Source organism: Mobula birostris, chromosome 3 (genome assembly GCF_030028105.1).
Source record: "Mobula birostris isolate sMobBir1 chromosome 3, sMobBir1.hap1, whole genome shotgun sequence".
In the NCBI taxonomy this organism is placed as follows: Eukaryota; Metazoa; Chordata; class Chondrichthyes; order Myliobatiformes; family Myliobatidae; genus Mobula; species Mobula birostris.
Window position 1 is genome coordinate 61,918,028 of NC_092372.1, and position 19,124 is coordinate 61,937,151.

General features: G+C 44.1%; 1 protein-coding gene across 3 annotated transcripts in view; it reads left to right on the plus strand.

The window, feature by feature from the left end:
* The window catches only part of ociad2 (OCIA domain containing 2), a 48,011-nt gene extending 32,861 nt beyond the window's left edge, over positions 1-15,150 (plus strand). For all 3 annotated transcript variants that reach the window (XM_072251836.1, XM_072251838.1, XM_072251835.1), the window contains 3 exons: positions 5,797-5,926; positions 13,755-13,853; positions 14,922-15,150. In XM_072251836.1, the coding sequence (XP_072107937.1) occupies positions 5,797-5,926; positions 13,755-13,853; positions 14,922-14,937 (245 nt within the window). In that variant the 3' untranslated portion in view covers positions 14,938-15,150. The remainder of the gene's footprint in view (positions 1-5,796; positions 5,927-13,754; positions 13,854-14,921) is intronic.
* Positions 15,151-19,124: the final 3,974 nt, after the last annotated feature.

A 19,124-nucleotide genomic window follows, 5' to 3' on the forward strand; every position in this document is an offset into this window, starting at 1 on the left:
TAGATGGCTTTGTTGCTAAGTTTGCAGATGATACAAAGATTGATGGAGGGGTAGGTAGTGTTGAGGAAACAGGTTGGCTGCAAAAGGACTTAGACAGATTAGGGGGATGGACAGGAAAGTGACAAATGAAATACAATGTTGGAAAATGCATGGCCATGCACTTTGGTAGTAGAAATAAATATGCAGACTATTTTCTAAACAGGGAGAAAATCCAAAAATCCGAGATGCAAAGTGACTTGGGAGTCCTGTGCAGAACATCCCTAAAGCTTAACTTGCAGGTTGAGTCAGTGGTGAGGAAGGCAAATACAATGTTAGCATTCATTTCAAGAGGTCTTGAATACCACAACATGGATGTGATGCTGAAGTTTTATAAGGCACTGGTGAGGACTCACCTTGAGTATTGTGAACAATTTTGGGCCCCTCATCTAAGAAAAGATGTGCTGACATTGGAGAGGGTTCAAAGCAGGATCACAAGGATGATTTTGGGAATGAAAGGGTTATCATACAAGGAACAATTGATGGCTCTGGGCCTGTACTTGCTGGAATTCAGAAGGATGGGTGGGGATCTCATTGAAACCTTTTGAATGTTGAAAGGCCTAGACAGAGTAGATGTGGAAAGGATGTTTCTCATGGTGGGGGAGTCTAGGACAAGAGGGCACAGCCTCAGGATATAGGGGTGTCCATTTAAAACAGAGAAGTGGAGAAATTTCTTTAACCAGAGGATGGTGAATTTGTGGAATTTGTTACCACAGGCAGCCGGAGGCCAGGTCGTTGGGTGTATTTAGGGCAGAGATTGATAGGTTCTTGATTGGACACAACATCAAAGGGAGAAGGTCGAGTAATGGAGCTGAGGACAGGAAAAAAATGATTGAATGATGGAGCAGACTCAATGGGCCAAATGGCCTAATTCTGCTCCTATGTCTTATGGTCTTAATAATAAATTGCAAATAACAAGCCACATGGGGACACAGAACAGGAGAGAATGGATACTTAACACAAGAAGACAATAAGGTAACTGAAGACTACTTTCAATGGGTGAACAAGGACTGTGGGAGAGAGCTGGGTTTAAATAGCTACAGTTTTTGAGTTGGAAACCAGTAGTAGGTGGTTCCTATTGACTGGGTTGAGATCAGAGGTGCCTATCTGTGCAAGCCTGATAGGAACCCCTGGAAGGCAGCTTGTTCAGTTTTCTATAGGTTGGATGTCCTATAGGCCAGTGCATTTGGAACCTGTAGTAGAGCATTCTGGACCACACCAAGAGATGCACTGGGGGTTGAACTAGGTTGGATGCCTCTTGGCCTGCAGAGAGAAAAATTGAGCCTTGCATACTAGACTTCCATTGTAGGGCGGGGGATTTCGTATTTGACGTATTCAGTTTTAATGGATTATTGGGAATATACTAGCAGATTTGGTAAATGTTTTGCGTGGACAATTAGGGAATATGAGCAGGAGTATGGTCTTGGAGATTTGCGGTTAGCCCAATAATGACCTGGTCAGGAGTTCCACTGTGCAAATTTCCAGATGTGGGTATAGATTTGGTGTTCCTGGAGGATAGACAGGATGCTTTGGGTGGTGAGAGGGTGTTTGGTCAGTTACAGCAGCAATATTTTTCCTTTTTGCCTTTCTTTACAGATGGTTCTGAAGACTCATTTAGTAACAGGGTGGGCTCTGGGATATTTATCCCCTGGTTTAACGCTGAGTTGGGGGAAAGGTTGACAGATGGATTGTCTGTCTATACAGAAGGGTTTATGGCTGTTAGCATTAATCTGCAAGGGGTCGAACAAGTTAAGCCGGACAGGGTTGTAATCTCAGAGTCTGCCTCGGTATGCAGAGTTTAAAATCAAAGCGTTCAAGGAGACCTAATCTGTTGATGGATCCCGCAAACTGCCTCTGGGCCCCAGGGGTGCTTTTGCATGTCTTCGGCTGGTGAGACCTGGTGGCGCCCATCCCTCTCCGGGTCAGATCACAGCCGAGGTCCTCCAACTCGGTGGCTCACCCTGGTCTCGAACACGTGGCTGTTCTAGTTCTTCAGGGGAACTCATCTGCCCTGGCCAGTGACTTCATTGATGAGGTCTTTTGCCCGGAGGTGCTGTGTTAACACCACTCCCTCACATTGGTTAGCCCACCAGCTGAAGCGATGTACTGGGGCGCGCCACTCAGAGGCAGACATGAGAGATTTAGGAGAAGGATGAGGACCATTGATGCCCATCCACCTTACGAGTAAGAGTGCAGTTGCCAGACGTCAAATGAGCTACCTCTATCCAGAACCCCCGACACCTTGTTGATGGAAGTGTATGATGGTTTATATGTTCTGAGAATATGGGAATAATAGTACATTCTGGTTGGGTATCAGTACATGTGGGTGTATCAGGTAATGAAAGGGCAGATGATATAGCAAAATAGGCACTCTTTAAGTCAGAGGTAGATATTATTGTCAACATGGGAAACTGTGAAGCCAAATCTTGTATTAACTTGGCTACAATTGGGAAAGGGCAGAATTTGTGGGATAAGAGTGGGAAAGGGAGGTGGTATTACAATTTGTTTCCATCATTTCAAGGGAGGTGCCTTTTGGGAAGGAATAGGAGGGAAGGTGTGTGGTTAGTGAGATTGAGGTTTGGACATACGGATTTGCACTCCACTTTGGCACTTGCTGGTAAGCAAGGGAATGGGTGGTGTGGCTTTGGTAAGGTACCAGAGACAGTTGGGCATGTAATTATGGTGTGCCACAGCTATTTGTTGGAACAAAGGGAGCTGTTTAAGCAACTATTGTGGAAATCTGCAGTGCCTATGTTGCAGGATAATCTCGCATCTGAAGCAGGGACGGTTAAGTCATGTAGGGATGGTGAACTTTTTAATTAGAATTGGTTTGGGAAGCAGGATCTGATCCTGTTCATGGCTCCTGTCATACTCCATTACAGCAGGTAGCAGTAATGCACCTTCCTGATAGGTGCGAGCAGCCATTAGCACAAAAGAAGAAGAAGATAGGAAGCCCTTCTATCCAATGACCCAGGACAATCTGGATGGGTCCAGTGGAACTCTTCATGAGTGATGGATCCAAGATGAAACTGGATAGCAGCCAAGACCTCTCCTGCAGTTCATAACATTCCCATTCAACCAGGTACTGCACACCCTATCCAGAACAACATGAATCTGTCAACCGTTGAGCCAGGTACACTGGACCACCTTCCACCATCCTAGGTTCCAGATGTTCAGGCCCATCTGGGTTGAGTGGTCCATAGACAATGGACTTGAGGCAGGATATGTGGAATGTAGGTGTGTTCCTGAGAGATTGTGGCAGCTGGAGATAGTGGGTAACTGGATTGATGCGATGGGTGAATCTGAAGGGGTCAATGAACTGGATCAAAAGCTTATGGGAGTCTGTGCACAGGGGCAAATTTCAGGTGACATGGCCCCTTGTCTGTACCTGGTGGTGCCGTTTTCCTCGATGCAGTGGGCACTTGTTGAGCGGGTGATCAGCTGCTATTCAGTAAGAGAACGAATTGTTTCTCCACCAACGCTTATGCTCTGGGGGGGTGGGGTGATTAAGGGAGCTCTCCCTTGTGTTCTAGAGACATTGCTGATGAGGATTCTGCAGCCTGAAGTTATCCTGAGAACAGAACTGGTGTTCTGGCTGGTGACCTGGATGTTTGTTTCACAAGATGCTTGTCAACACAGAGGGCCAGAGTGATGAAGCTTTCGAGGTTGGTGGGCATCTCCCAGGTAGACAGCTCATCTTTCAAGTCCTTCAAGAGGCCATGATGGTAAGGGGCCAGCAGTGCATCTGCATTCGAGCCGCACGCCACCATGAGTGTCCTGAGTTTCACTGTTTAATCCAGCGCTGAGGGTGAGCCTGACACAGGTAAGGAATCCAACCTGCTGCCTCCCGGCTGGTCAAAATCCTGGCACATCTCAGTGGCAAATTCCTCATATTTATTGCAGATGGTATTTTACTATCCCAGTTAGCAGTGACCAAGGTCAGAGCTCACCCATTCAGGAGAGAGATGAAAAAGGCAATCTTGGCTCAGTCTGTCGAATACAGGAGCTCAAAGTGCAAGATACACTGGGACAGGAAGTTGTGGCATCGGATTAAGGATTTGTCAAAGTGTTTGGGCACCAGAACCTGGGGCTCTAACGGTGGAGGTTGACTGGCATGAGGGGCGATGTATCTAGATGGAGAGTTGGTTGAGAGTGGTGAGCAGATGGTCAATGGTTTCTTGCTGCTTCTGGACCATGTGCTAGTTAAGGCAGATAACTTCCTTTGGCTGAGCAAGATCAATCACTTATTCACCTATCCTCTCAGAAAATGTTGAGGAGGCTTGATCATTCTCCTATCCCTTTGAAATCCTTTGAAGCACTACAACAAATCTGTGTATTTTTCAGTTATTAACACCTCCCCACTAGCAGGACGCCCAGCTAAAACCTATAATGGATCATCTCTTTGGAACCCCAGGATGAGCAAGATTCACTTCCACTCCAGCCCTTTCTCTCACAAGCTTTGTGAATAACCAATTCAGTGATGACTTGAAACTTTGTCATGGAATATGTGCATAAGCATTGCCTTTGTTAACTGATGTTAGGGTGATCTTATTTCTGGGGTCGAGGCAATGTAGGTTGAATGGTTTCCCACCTGTCCAGAAGATTTGTTTGTTAGAAGTGAGCTGTAGCTTTGTTTCAAGAAAGTTTGAGAAGAGTTTCAGGCTGATGATGCAACATTGCTTGACACCTGTTTGCACTGAGTTTGGATCTGTTGTGGGATGGTTGGTCAAGACTATAGTTTGCAAACTATCGTGAAACATATGCAAGATGGAGGTTGAGACATAAGATCTGGAACAACAGACAATCTGCGGGAGGAACTCAGCAGGTTGAACAGCATCTCTGGGAGGGAAAAGTGCAAACATTTCAGGCTGAATCACTGTATCAGGACTAAGAGTGAAGAGACGAGATCGCCAGCATTGAGAGAAGAAGGGGAGTGACAAGAAAGGATTATAAGATGATTGGTGGACTGAAAATAGGCAGGTGGTGGTGGAGGAGGGGGAGGAGGTTGAGTGAGCAGGGGTGGGCCGGGAGACTGTGTGGAGGTGAGTGATAGATGATCCAGACAAAGAGAAAAAGGGAAAAAACAACAGATGGAGTGAGGTGGGAGAGGGGGAGTGTGAAGGTTGGAGATAACTGCTGAAGGGAGCTAAGCAAGAACATAAAGCACTTCTATTGCTGGATTCTGATAAGTAACATGAGAATGGGATCCGTTAGACGAGAAGGGAGAGTGAATGACAATTGGAACCAGGTAGGGTGTAGGTAGGGAGGGGGAAACCTTTGTGTGAAGTGGGTAGATCCAGGAAGGAGAAGGGGACAAGAGTGGGTGAAGGCGGCTAAGGAGGAGGGTGGGAAAGGGTCAAAAGAGGGAGGATAAGGTAGGATATGGAAATAGGCCATGGTTTCTGTCAGTTGATGGAGGCACAGGCTTTCCTGTGGTAAAAAGAAAGGATGATACTGCAGAAGTCTTTCCATGTGGCAAAAGTTTCAATAACTGCAACTAAGTTTGTATTCCCAGATCTCCCAGATACTTATTCATATGTATGGACTGTATATTAACTGGGAAAGACGTGTACATACATGATTAGGAAAATGGATCAGAAAAGAACTAGGTGGGTTAGACATGATCAGATCCTCATTTCTCCCCATCAGAACCATCTCCAGAGAAAAATATCCCCTCTCCATCCAAATCTTTAATGTTGTTTCATATTTCTCAGATTTTTCAATCATCCTTATCACTTTTTTTTGCACATGATCCTGCAGTGGCTGGAGTGCTTGGATTTGTGATTGGAAAAATTTCTTATATTGGAGCTTGTCGTAAGAAGTTTGAAAATGTAGATTTTCAGCATTTTGGAAATAAAGTGCCTCGAGGATACATGGGCTTCTTGTTTCGGTGAGTAATTTACTCTAATTATAAGGACGCTCTCAGATAGATACCTAGATGAACTAAAACTGGAGGGCTGTGGAAATGTTTCAGCCTTAGATGACTGTTACGTTTGTAACTCCAAAATATAAAACTAATTGAAAGCAAAAATACTGGGCTGGGAATATGTGTCTTGTTTTGTTTTACTTTAAGTGAGGCACACACAAATGATGTGGTGGCATGATAATGTATGCCATTCACGTACTCTTACATATAATATGTAATGCATTATGTAAACAACCAGGAATGCTTTATCAAACAATACATTTACAATAGTACTCAAATGCCACTGAAATATTAAATACACAACACTCCTCTTTGCTTAGCTACAAACTCCAACTTAATATAGAATGCATCTCAACTATATACACAGTATACTATATAATACAACTAATATATAGACATGCACAGCATAGTAAATTTTAAATTTCCACATTCAGGTCTAAAGATTTAATCTTTGGAGGATTTCTTAGACTTGTGGGATAACATCATTTCTGACAAGGGAGGTCACTATGCTTGGCAAGTGAGACTTATGGCTGTGAAATCATCTCAGGCTCTGGAGCTTCCTCTGTGGTAATTGTAGGAGTTGACTCTGGTATTGCAGGAAGTGGTTCTGACAGCTCTGGACAACTTTGTTCTCTAACAATTGACTTTGCTCTCCTCAACTGATTTATGTGTTGTCTCCAGATGTCATCAGGTCCAATCTCCACTATGGTCCAGTTCGGTTCATAATCTTTCCAAGTACCCATTTTGATCACTCCTGTAGTCCCTCACCAGAACTTCTTGTCCAGGAGTGAAACATTGAACCTCCTTGTTTAAGGAGCCCTCAGTCTATCTCAGCTGTTTGTCCTGCATACTCCTTCAAAGATTGGGTTTGAGGAGATCCAAACATAAACGCAAGGAATGACCCAGGAACAGCACAGCTGCTGAGTTGTTGGTTGTGGAGTGTGCTGCAATAGACAATAGACAATAGGTGCGGGAGTAGGCCATTCGGCCCTTTGAGCCAGCACCACCATTCACTGTGATCATGGCTGATCATCCACAATCAGTATCCAGTTCTTGCCTTATCCCCATAACCTTTGATTCCGCTATCTTTAAGAGCTCTATCCATCTCTTTTTTGAAAGCATCCAGAGACTTGGCCTCCACAGCCTTCTGGGGCAGAGCATTCCATATATCCACCACTCTCTGGGTGAGAAAGTTCTTCCACTACTCCGTTCAAAATGGCCGACCCCTTATTCTTAAACTGTGGCCTCTGGTTCTGGACTCACCCATCAGCGGGAACATGTTTTCTGCCTCCAGCGTGTCCAATCCCTTAGTAATCTTATATGTTTCAATAAGATCCCCTCTCAGCCTTCTAAATTCTAGAGTATACAAGCCCAGTTGCTCCAAGCTTTCGACATATGACAGTCCCGCCATCCCAGGAATTAACCTTGTGAACCTACGCTGCACTCCCTCAATAGCAAGAATGTCCTTCCTCAAATTTGGAGACCAAAACTGCACACAGTACTCCAGCTGTGGTCTCACCAGGGCCCTGTACAGCTTCAGAAGGACCTCTTTGCTCTTATACTCAATTCCCTTTGTTATGAAGGCCAGCATCCCATTAGCTTTCTTCACTGCCTGCTGTACTTGCATGCTTGCTTTCAGTGACTTATGTACAAGAACACCTAGATCTCGTTGTACTTCCCCTTTTCCTAACTTGACTCCATTTAGATAATAATCTGCCTTCCTGTTCTTACCACCAAAGTGAATAACCTCACATTTATCCACATTAAACTGCATCTGCCATGCATCTGCCCACTCACCCAGCCTATCCAAGTCACCCTGAATTCTCATAACATCCTCCTCACATTTCACACTGCCACCCAGCTTTGTGTCATCGGCAAATTTGCTAATGTTACTTTTAATTCCCTCATCTAAATCAGTAATATATATTGTAAACAGCTGCAGTCCCAGCACTGAACCCTGCGGTACCCCACTGGTCACCGCCTGCCATTCCAAAAGGGACCCGTTAGTCGCTACTCTTTGTTTTCTGTTAGCCAGCCAATTTTCAATCCATGTCAGTACTCTGCCCCCAATACCATGTGCCCTAATTTTGCCCACTAATCTCCTATGTGGGACTTTATCAAAGGCTTTCTGAAAGTCCAGGTACACTACATCCACTGGCTCTCCCTTGTCCATTTTCATAGTTACATCCTCAAAAAATTCCAGAAGATTAGTCAAGCACGATTTCCCCTTCGTAAATCTATGCTTACTCGGACCGATCCTGTTACTACTATCCAGATGTGTCGTAATTTCATCTTTTATAATTGACTCCAGCATCTTTCCCACCACCGACGTCAGGCTAACGGGTCTATAATTCCCTGTTTTCTCTCTTCCTCCCTTCTTGAAGAGAGGGACAACATTAGCCACCCTCCAATCCACAGGTACTGATCCTGAATCTATAGAACATTGGAAAATGCTTACCAATGCATCCATGATTTCTAAAGCCACCTCCTTAAGTACCCTGGGATGCAGACCATCAGGTCCCGGGGACTTAACAGGCTTCAGACCCAACAGCCTATCCAACAACATTTCCTACCTAATATAAATTTCCTGCAATTCATCCATTACCCGAGGTCCTTTGGCCACTATTACATCTGGGAGATTGTTTGTGTCTTCCCTAGTGAAGACAGATCCAAAGTACCTGTTCAACTCGTCTGCCATTTCCTTGTTCCCCATAATAAATTCACCCGCTTCTGTCTTCAAGGGCCCAATTTTGGTCCTAACTATTTTTTTCCTTTTCACATACCTAAAGAAGCTTTTACTATCCTCCTTTATATTCTTGGCTAGTTTACCTTCATACCTCATGCACTGCCATATGCAAGGAGGAAATAGGCAATCTTCTGATTCAGTGTCGGTGTAGTGTGTTCTACTGACATTGCTCACAGTGCGTTCTTTAGACTCTGGACAAACTTTTCTGCTAAGCCGTTTATGCTACGGTGCAGAGGTAATATGTCTTGTTCCATTCATTTTCAGGAATGACTGAAACTGTTCCACAACAAACTGTGGTCCATTGTCATTGACTGAGTGTGTGGAACACCAGTCCTTGAGAAATGGCTTCTCAACACATTGAGGGTGTGTGAGGCTGCAGTGGAGGCTATTGGGAACACCTCTGGCCACTTTGTAGCTGCATCCACTATTAGCAAAAAATTTGTGCCCATGAAAGGTCTGGCAAAATCCCCAGGGACACTCTGCCAAGGCAGAGGAAGCCATTCCCAGGACCGGAGAGGTGTTGCTCTTGGCATCTTCTGGATGTGTTGGCATCCCAAACAGTGCATAGCAAGCTGCTCAATCTTCTGATCTAGTCCAGGCTACCAGACAAAGCTTTGACCAACATGTCACTTCTCAAACACTTCAGCTCTTTGCTTGGATGGTACAACTTGACTTCTTATCTTTTTCTCTTCCTTGTGCAAGCCATTTATGTTTGTCAGTCTCACATGCTGTTTGTGTATGTCCTACTTTGTTGTATATTCTGCAAGTTTCACCTTTAAACCTACGTTACTCTGGTGTATGTGAACCGCTGCCACAACGGTAACACAATTTGTTCGTCCAGGCAGGTTTCTGTTTAGATGTTGCAATTTTGTACATGCTCAATCTCATTCTCGATTGCAACTCAATTATGTCACTGTCTGTGGTTTCCATTGATACAGCAATTTCAACTGCCCTTTTAAATTTGAGTTGTGCTCCAGTTAGGAGCTGTTTTTGAATGCTTTCTTCTACAATTCCACAAACTCAGACAATGCACAGACTATCCCTTCAATTCAGCCACATGCACTGAAATGGATTCCCCTTCCTTTTGATTTCACTTATGAAACATAAAGTGTTCTGCAATCAGCAATGGTTTCGATTCTAAATGTTCTTGCATTCCTTTCATGATATCAGAAAAAGCTTATTTTGGCTGGTTTGGTTGCAGCAGTTAAACTTCTAAGAAAACAGTATGCCCTTCCCTTCCACCTATTACACTCAGCAAAACTGCCGGTTGCTTTGCGTTGAAGCAACACACATCAAAGTTGCTGGCGAACGCAGCAGGCCAGGCAGCATCTCTAGGAAGAGGTACAGTCGATGTTTCAGGCCGAGACCCTTCGTCAGGACTAACTGAAGGAAGAGTGAGTAAGAAATTTGAAAGTGGGGGGGGAGGGGGAGATCCAAAATGATGGGAGAAGACAGGAGGGGGAGGGATGGAGCCAAGAGCTGGACAGGTGATAGGCAAAAGGGGATACGAGAGGATCATGGGACAGGAGGCCCAGGGAGAAGGAAAAGGGGGGAGGGGGGAAACCCAGAGGATGGGCAAGGGGTATAGTGAGAGGGACAGAGGGAGAAAAAGGAGAGAGAGAAAAAGAATGTGTGTATATAAATAAATGACGGATGGGATACCCAGTATTACCTGGTGTTCACTGTTTATGAACCCGTGAATTTGTCCATTTTCTGCTTTTTTTTTAAACTCGACTGTCTCTGTGCCTTCGCGAAGAAGCATGTGCTGCCCTTATTTTTACCCGACCATTTCTCACTGTGCCTCTTTTAAAACTCAAATATCTCACTGCGCTTCAACAGGTAGGTAGCTGTCTCAGGTTCTTTTAAAATATGCTTGTCGTCACAGTTATGTTTTGTAACTCCATAACATAAAACTAATTGAAAGCATGGAGCAGGAATGTATGTCTTAGATTCATTTTTAGTATATGCGAGGCTTGCAAATATGATGTGGTGGCGTGATGACATATCCCATTCATGTACTTTTACATATAACCTGCAATGTATTAGGTAAACAACAAAAATGCTTGGTCAAATATATTTATAGTACAATATTAATCAAATATCACTGAAGTGTTAAGTACACAACAGTGACCATCCCTGGTTTTGGTCCATAACCATGTGAATTCCCTATCCTCATCACTTCCGCTCAATCAGCTTTTCAGGCTAAGAACTCCTGATCCAAGCGACAAAAATAATATCTCAATTCCACACTGGAATTGAGGCCACATTCAGCAGAGAGATTGCTTTGCTTGACTTGTATTGAAACTTTTTACCATCTGAAGGACCTCTTATAGAATCAGCGCTTCTATCTTCTTAACAAAGAAGTAAAGGAGTCGTTTGGCCTCTCACACCTGCTGTACAACTCAATACAATCATGGCAAGTCTTTTACCTCAGTGCCACTTTCATGAACTAACCTAATACCCTTGATTTCTTTATTATCTTAAAAACATGAACTTCTACAATTTTACATCTCAGTCTCTCTAATCTCTTTGTTATGGCAAACAGATGTATGCTGGTCAGCTGCATGCAACCACCTGTTTATGTTCTTCCTTCTCACTCCCCCTGGTGGTTAATTGTTGTTAAGGTAGTACATTCAAGGCTGGCAAACGAATTTGAACAACTTATGCACGTCATAAAACCTCCAATGTTTAATTAGCCTTCACAATTTCCACACTAGTAGCTCTTTTTCTCACTGCAATTGGAGGAAGGATCCAACATTTTGTGAGCAATTCTGAGTACTGTACTTTCCAAAATCATCCAACTCTCCACCACCGTCTCTTACCATCGACACTCCTCCAATTCCTCTTCCAGAGGCTTTAACAATTTTGTCAGCAGTGCCACTCCACAGGCGAGTTTTCACCTGAACTTTTGCTGTTGTTCATGTTGTTATTATGTTTGATGCTGATCCTTTATCACGTTGAAGAACATCTGTCTCCCATCTTTATCATCTAACCATATAAAAATATTCTTTATCTTTCTATCTTTTATGCTAATATAGCTTCTTAAATGCATCACACCTCAATTACTTCTTGGTCTGCACATTCCCCATTCTAAACATTCTTTGTTAAAAAAACGTTTCTTGAATTGGTATTGGTTTGATGTTTTCATATGTACCAAGATACAGTGAAAATCTTGTCCTGCATACTGTTTTTTTACAGAACAGATCATTACACAGTGCATAATCTACAATAAGGCAAAACAGTAACAATGCAGAATAAAATGTGAGAGCTACTGAAACAATGCAGCACAGGTAAACGACGAAGTGCAAGATCATTACAAGGTAGATTGAGAATCCAGGAGTCCAACCTGTCATGCAAAAGGTCCTTTCTCCAGTCTGATAACAGTGGGATAGAAGCAGTTCTTGAGCCTGGTGGTACAGTACATGTTTTTCAGTTTTTATATGTTCTGCCTGACATCTGGATGGGTGGGGTCTTTGATTTTGCTGGCTGCTTTGCTGAGGCAGTAACACATACAGAGGGGAGGCTGGTTCCAGTAATGCGCTGAGCTGTGTCCAAAACTCTCTCCAATTTCTTCTAGTTATGTGCAGAGCAGTTGCCACACTAAACCACCATGCATTCAGGCAGAGTGTTTTCTGTGGTGCTTTGATAAAATTGGTAAGAGTTGATGTGGACATGCCAAATTTCTTTCACCTCCTGAGAAAGTAGAGGCATTGGTGAGCTTTCTTGGTCATGACATCAACATGGTGATACTAAGACAAGATATTTGTGATGGTCACATCAAGGAACTTGAAGTTCTCAATCTCAAGACCATTGATGTAGATAGAAGAATGTAAACAGCCCCCATTCCTGAAGGCAATGACCAGCTCTTTTATTCTGTTGACATTGAAGGGAAAATTGTTGTCATGACACCATGTTATTAAGTTCTCTATCTCCTTCCTGTACTCCTAAATTCACAATTTATTAATGCCCACTAGACTTTAATATAAGTTGCATGCAGAAAAAGTATTTCCATTGATAAATGCTCTAGTTTTGGTATCTATCAATAGAAACTTTTTCTCTCTATGTTTTAACTTATTAAAGGCTTCTGTTCAGCTTTCCTGAGCTCCTCTTCTTTTTCATTATTTCTCTTATTCTTAAGTTTCCTTCTTTATCACCCTCATACCTGCCCTCAAATAATCTGTCCGCTTTTCTTTCTCAATTGGATTCAGTCCTGACTGCAGGTGCTATCTGTGAAGTTTACATGTACTCCCAGTGCCCACATCCCTAGGATGTGTGGGTTAGTGGGTTAATTAACTACCATAAATTTCCCCAGTGTATAGGTAGGTGGTAGAATCTGAGGTAAGTTGGTGACAATATGAACAGAATTTAAAAAATGGTATTAATGTTGGACAAGTGTTAATGGATCCTTGATAGACAGTGAGGACTCGGTGAATGAAGATCTTGTTTTCTTTATGAAGACATGACTTCTGTGGCACTGTCACCTCCTGTCTTTCCCCTGCTTTATGCTCTTGACCTCAGATAACAACTCATTGTTCCCCCAAGTGTATTGAATGAAAGAAGGATTCCATTGATCTGTCATGCTCTGAACTTGGTGGTGCCAGACTGGAAGATTTTCTGGAGGATTAGATGTTATTCCAGTTAATACTCTAAGACACTTTTAATTCATTTTTTTTAATTTAAAGGTGCTACGCAGTCATATAGTTGGTAATTTTAAAAGAGAGCATGAGAAACACAACTCTGTTAAGATTAAAACAAATCAGCACTTAGGTAACCAGATGGTGAACCATTTGGGATTTCTGAACAATTGGAGAGCAGCTGATCAGATCTTGCCTGTGTCCAGGCGTGAGGAGTAAAGTGCAACAATCTGTCAGAGAATGAGAAACTTAGTCACTCTTTTGAAATCAAAGATTTGATTATAATAAAATCAAACAGAAAAGCTAGAAATAAGCAGATGACTATGCTACATCAGTATTTCAGCACAGAGATTCTGCATTCTGGTAAACATGCTCAATACTTTGCGTTAACCCACAAGATGTTACCTTTCAGTCAGCCATATTATGAGAGAGACTCCATTCATGGACCTGGCCAACATACAGATGTTACCAATAAAAATGACCAGCCAACTACCGAAGGTGGCGACCCCAGGTATGCTACACCCAACAATCTTTAGATTACTGCTTAGTCTACTTGGTGCATTAATAAGTTGATGTTTTAAAATAAATGTCTTGTAGATCAAAAATAAACTGAACTTTAAGAACTTCTAAAATTGTTAAGTCTAAATGCTGAGGTCATTTGAGAATATTTGCTAATTTTTGGAACCAGAATATTTTCACATGGTTTAGAATAAGAATAATCATTAGCTTCCTCACATATCATTCAGCTTACTGGCATATGGAACTAATGAATATCCCAATTCTGGTAATGACAGATGGGAAGGGAAATGTCAGTGGTCAAGTCGTCTTCTTTTGCATAAATTTCTATACGTGGGAAGTGAAAACCGAAGGAATATACACCAGAGAGGGGATATGACGGCCTACTGCCAGGCAATTTTCTGCATACCCATTGTAATCAAGCTCTTACTATTGCTGGGCATTTCCATTTTCTCTTACATCCTCTTTTTTTCTCTTGCTTTTGAAGAACTAAAACAACGTTCATAAAATATAATTGTAAAGACTTTACACCAGCTAAAATAAATGAATAAAAGAACAGCAACAATTTGTATATACCTAACATCATTAAGCATATTCTAACGTTCCCAGGTCCTTCCCATGTACCCAATCTAACAGAAACAGATGACCAAAAACTTGAATGGGTAGATAGATCTCAAAAAGATTTTCAAGGAGGAAAATTTGATTTTGGGGGAGGGGAGTGTATGAGGATCTTGAACCTTGGAATCCAACTCAGGAAATTATGTTTACATCAGCCACCAGAATTGGACAGACTCATACTAATGCATTGGTCCATCACTGGCTATTTTGCCTGATTAAGTTAATACATGAAACACCTTTCAAGAGGAAAAGTTCATTGTGCTTTTATTTGGATTATGATTTATGAGCATACTAAACTGTGTTTCTCTAACCAGGAGAAATACTGAATATTTATGATTATGAAGACACATAGTCCTCTTTTATTGTCATTTAGTAATGCATGCATTAAGAAATGATACATTATTTGACAATTAAATATTATTAAACATATTTTTCTTTCACACAGTTCAAAGCATGCCTGAAAACCACACAATGTGATTTTGCATCGTAAACCTACAGATGATCTTCTACAAGTTCATTGCTCCACCATATATTTCTTAATATTCAAACTGTCTATCAATGTTCTCAATCATAATAGAAAAGGGTAATATGATATAGCAGTGATTATAAGTAAGTCTGATGGTGCTGCAAGAGCAGCGTGATGGCATTTGTTATCCTGTGTTTGCAATAAAACATAAAACACAAACCCTTGGATAATATGATTTTATTTATTAAGTGCCTCAATTATCAATGAACTTACTGTACAGCAGTAAAAAATGTCCTGGATTGAAGCCCTCATTAAATTCAAGTCAGTTACATTGCACATCATTTGCATAGCCAACAGCAGGCTCTGTAACAGATATTCTATTCCAAGGCAACACACATAACTCAGCATAGGCAGCATCTGTGGAAAAGAGTAAAGAGCTGAGGTTATGGGCCAAGACCCTTCATCAGGACTGATGAAGGGTCTCTACCCAAAACATCGACTGCGCTGCTTTCCATTGCTGCTGCCTGGCCTGCTGAGTACCCCCAGCATTTTGTGTATATTACTTTGGATTTCCAGGATCTGCAGATTTTCTCTTGTTCTTGATATTCGCTTTCATCAAGATCTACACACTTGCCCACCCCATCACTGACTGCTTGTTGTGTCTATGGAAGGTCACTTCAGACCCGCAAAACCAGACCAGAAAGAAGGAAATGGAAAAGCAGGTAGAATGGGTACTAATAGGAACTGACTTGAATTCATTCTGTATAGTACTTTGCTTCAACAAGGCTAATGCCAAGGAAAGAGGGATTCCTTTTCCAATGTATTCTGTGAGGAGCATCATTTAATAATGAGGGCATTTCTTCACTACTGAACGAGTCTTAATAACATCCACTGTCAATTTAATCAATATTATAACATTAAATGGCACAATTTCAATGGACTCCTTTCAGGGATAACTTACTATAATTTCATACTAAAGATATCCAAAGTCTCTATACACCTTGCAGGATGGCAGGAGGTACAGATCCTGAGGTGGGTCAGTGGTATCTGAACATTAAAGTTGGGCACTCACAAAGTACAAATGAAATAATATTACAGAGTTTTGCCACCAAGCAGTCTACATGACTGGGATGCAATGGCAGAAATTCAACATTACTCTGTTAGTACATTCTGCAAAAGCATAAAAGCTCATTTAGCCACTGAATGTCACATAATAGAGGCGCAGAACATTAGAGCACAGAAGCAGGCCCTTTGGCCCATCTAGTCCATGCTGAAACATTAATCTGCCTCGTCCCATCTACCTGCACTGGGACCATAGTCCTCCATACCCAGCCCAAGTCCCTAGTAAAAGTTCTATTAAACGTTGAAATCAAAACCACATCTAGCACTGTGGTGGCAGCTTGTTCCGTACTTTCACCACTCTCTGAAAGAAGTTCTTACTCACATTTCCTTTAAACATTTCACATTTCACCCTTAACCCATGACCTCTAGTAGTAGACTTACCCAACCTCAGTGGAAAAGGGCTGCTTGAATTTACCATATCTATACCCCTCATAATTTTGTATACCTGTACCTCTATCAAATCTCCCCTTCTACTTTCTAGGGAATACAGTTCTAACCTATTCAACTTTTCCCAATAACTCAGGTCCTTAAGTCCTAGCAACATTGTTGTAAATTGCCTCTGCACTCTTTCAACCTTGATTACATCTTTCCTGTAGGTAGGTGACCAAAACTACACAAATATATCAAGTAAGGCCTCACCAACGTCTTGTAAAATTTCAACATAACATCCCAAATCCTGTATCTCAATACCTTAATTTACAAATGTCAATGTATCAAAAACTTTCTCTATGGCCCTATCTATCTGTGATGCCACTTCCAAGGAATTATGGATCTGTATTCCCAGATCCCTCTGTCCAGCTGCACTCCTCAGTGCCCTACAGCTCACGGTGTAACACCCAGCCTCGTTGGTCCTCCCAAGGCACAACACTTCACACTTGTCTGCATTAAATACCGTCTTGTAGCGGTGTGCTACACACAGCGCTAGAATAACCACATGGAGTTGGTGAGTTAGAGTTGCGATGAAAGAGAGTTATTCAAACTTCGCGGCCTGCTTTAAAGCCTTCCCGTTCCCACCCTCCCTGGGCGGGATTGCTGTGGGGAATGCATATTCCCAGACCCTTTCTGCACGCGGGATTTTCCCCCTGCTGGTGAAGATGGCCTGGCGCCCTTTTTGGGGCCGGCCCTCTGCCTGCTCGCGCTGTTGTGAGCCAGTTCGTGGGTGCCAGAAAGTGGGTCGCCACATAACCCACCCCCCCCCCCCCCAGAACCGGCGATACCTCCCCCAAAATCCACAGTCTGGATCGGCCTCTGTTTGGGAGGTCTGCCCCTGTGCCACAGTGCCTGAGCCTGGACCGGCTGCGCCAAGTCCACGTGAGCTGGTTTGAGTCAGTCCACCGTGAAAACCTCCTCTCTCCCCCCAATGTCCAGCACAAACGTGGACCCGTTGTTCCTGATCACCTTAAATGGCCCCTCGTAGGGCCACTGTAGCGGTGCCCGGTGTCCGCCCCGTCGTACAAAAAGAAACCTACAGTTCTGCAGGTCTTTGGGTACGCAGATCAGGCTCTGTCTGTGCTGTGAAGTGGGGATGGGGGCCAGGTTACCGAGCCTCTCCCGTAGTCTGTCCAGGACTGCGTGGGTTCTTCCTCTTGCCCCCTTGGGGCTGGTATGAACTCTCCTGGGACTACCAGGGGTGCGCCGTACACCAACTCGGCTGACGAGGTGTGCAGATCCTCCTTGGGCGCTGTGCGGATTCCGAGCAGGACCCAGGGAAGCTCGTCCACCCGGTTAGGCCCCTCCAGGCGGGCCATGAGAGCCGATTTCAGGTGATGGTGGAAGCGCTCCACTAGTCCGTTCGACTGTGAGTGGTAGGCAGTTGTGTGGTGTAGCTGTGTTCCTAAAAGGCTGGCCATAGCCGACCACAGGCTGGAGGTGAACTGGGCGCCCCTGTCGGAGGTAATGTGGGCTGGTACCCCAAAGCGTGCTACCCAGGTTGCGATCAGTGCTTGGGTACAGGATTCGGAGGTGGTGTCGGTGAGCAGGACTGCCTCTGGCCATCTGGTGAACCGGTCTATCATAGTTAGGAGGTACCGCGCTCCTCGCGACACTGGCAGGGGCCCCACGATATCCACATGGATGTGGTCGAACCTCCGGCGGGTGGGTTCGAACTGCTGCGGCGGAGCCTTGGTGTGCCGCTGCACCTTGGCCGTTTGGCACTGCTTGCACGTTTTGGCCCATTCACTGACCTGTTTACGAAGTCCGTGCCACACGAACCTGTTGGCGACCAGCCGGACGGTTGTCCTGATGGAGGGGTGCGCTAAGTTGTGAATGAACTCGAAAACCTGCCGGCGCCAGGCTGCTGGGACGACGGGGCGGGGTTGGCCGGTAGCGACGTCACATAGTAGGGTCCTCTCACCTGGGCCTACAGGGAGGTCTTGGAGCTGCAAACTGGAGACTGCAGTCCTGTAACTGGGGATCTCAGCGTCTGCCTGCTGTGCCTCTGCCAGCGCTGCATAGTCCACCCCCCTGGGACAGGGCCTGTATGGTCGGTCTGGAAAGTGTGTCCGCCACAACGTTGTCCTTTCTCGAGACATGTCGGATGTCCGTCGTGTACTCGGAGATGTAGGACAGATGTCGCTGCTGGCGGGATGACCAGGGGTCGGACACCTTCATGAACACAAAGGTAAGCGGTTTGTGGTCTGTGAACGGGGTGAAGGGCCTACCTTCTAAGAAGTACCTGAAATGCCGGATTGCCAGGTATAGTGCCAATAGCTCCCGGTCGAAAGCACTGTATTTGAGTTCAGGTGGTCATAGGTGTTTGCTGAAGAACGCCAGGGGTTGCCAGCAACCCTCGATGAGTTGTTCCAGCACTCCACCGACCGCTGTGTTGGATGCGTCCACCGTGAGGGCAGTAGGAACATCCGTTCTGGGGTGCACTAGCATCGCGGCGTTTGCTAAGGCTTCCTTGGTTTTAATGAAAGCGGTTGCGGCCTCTTCGTCCCAGGTAATGTCCTTGCCCTTACCCGACATCAGGGTGAACAGGGGTCACATGGTTCGGGCTGCTGAGGGGAGGAAATGGTGGTAAAAATTCACCATACCCACGAATTCCTGCAAGCCTTTGAT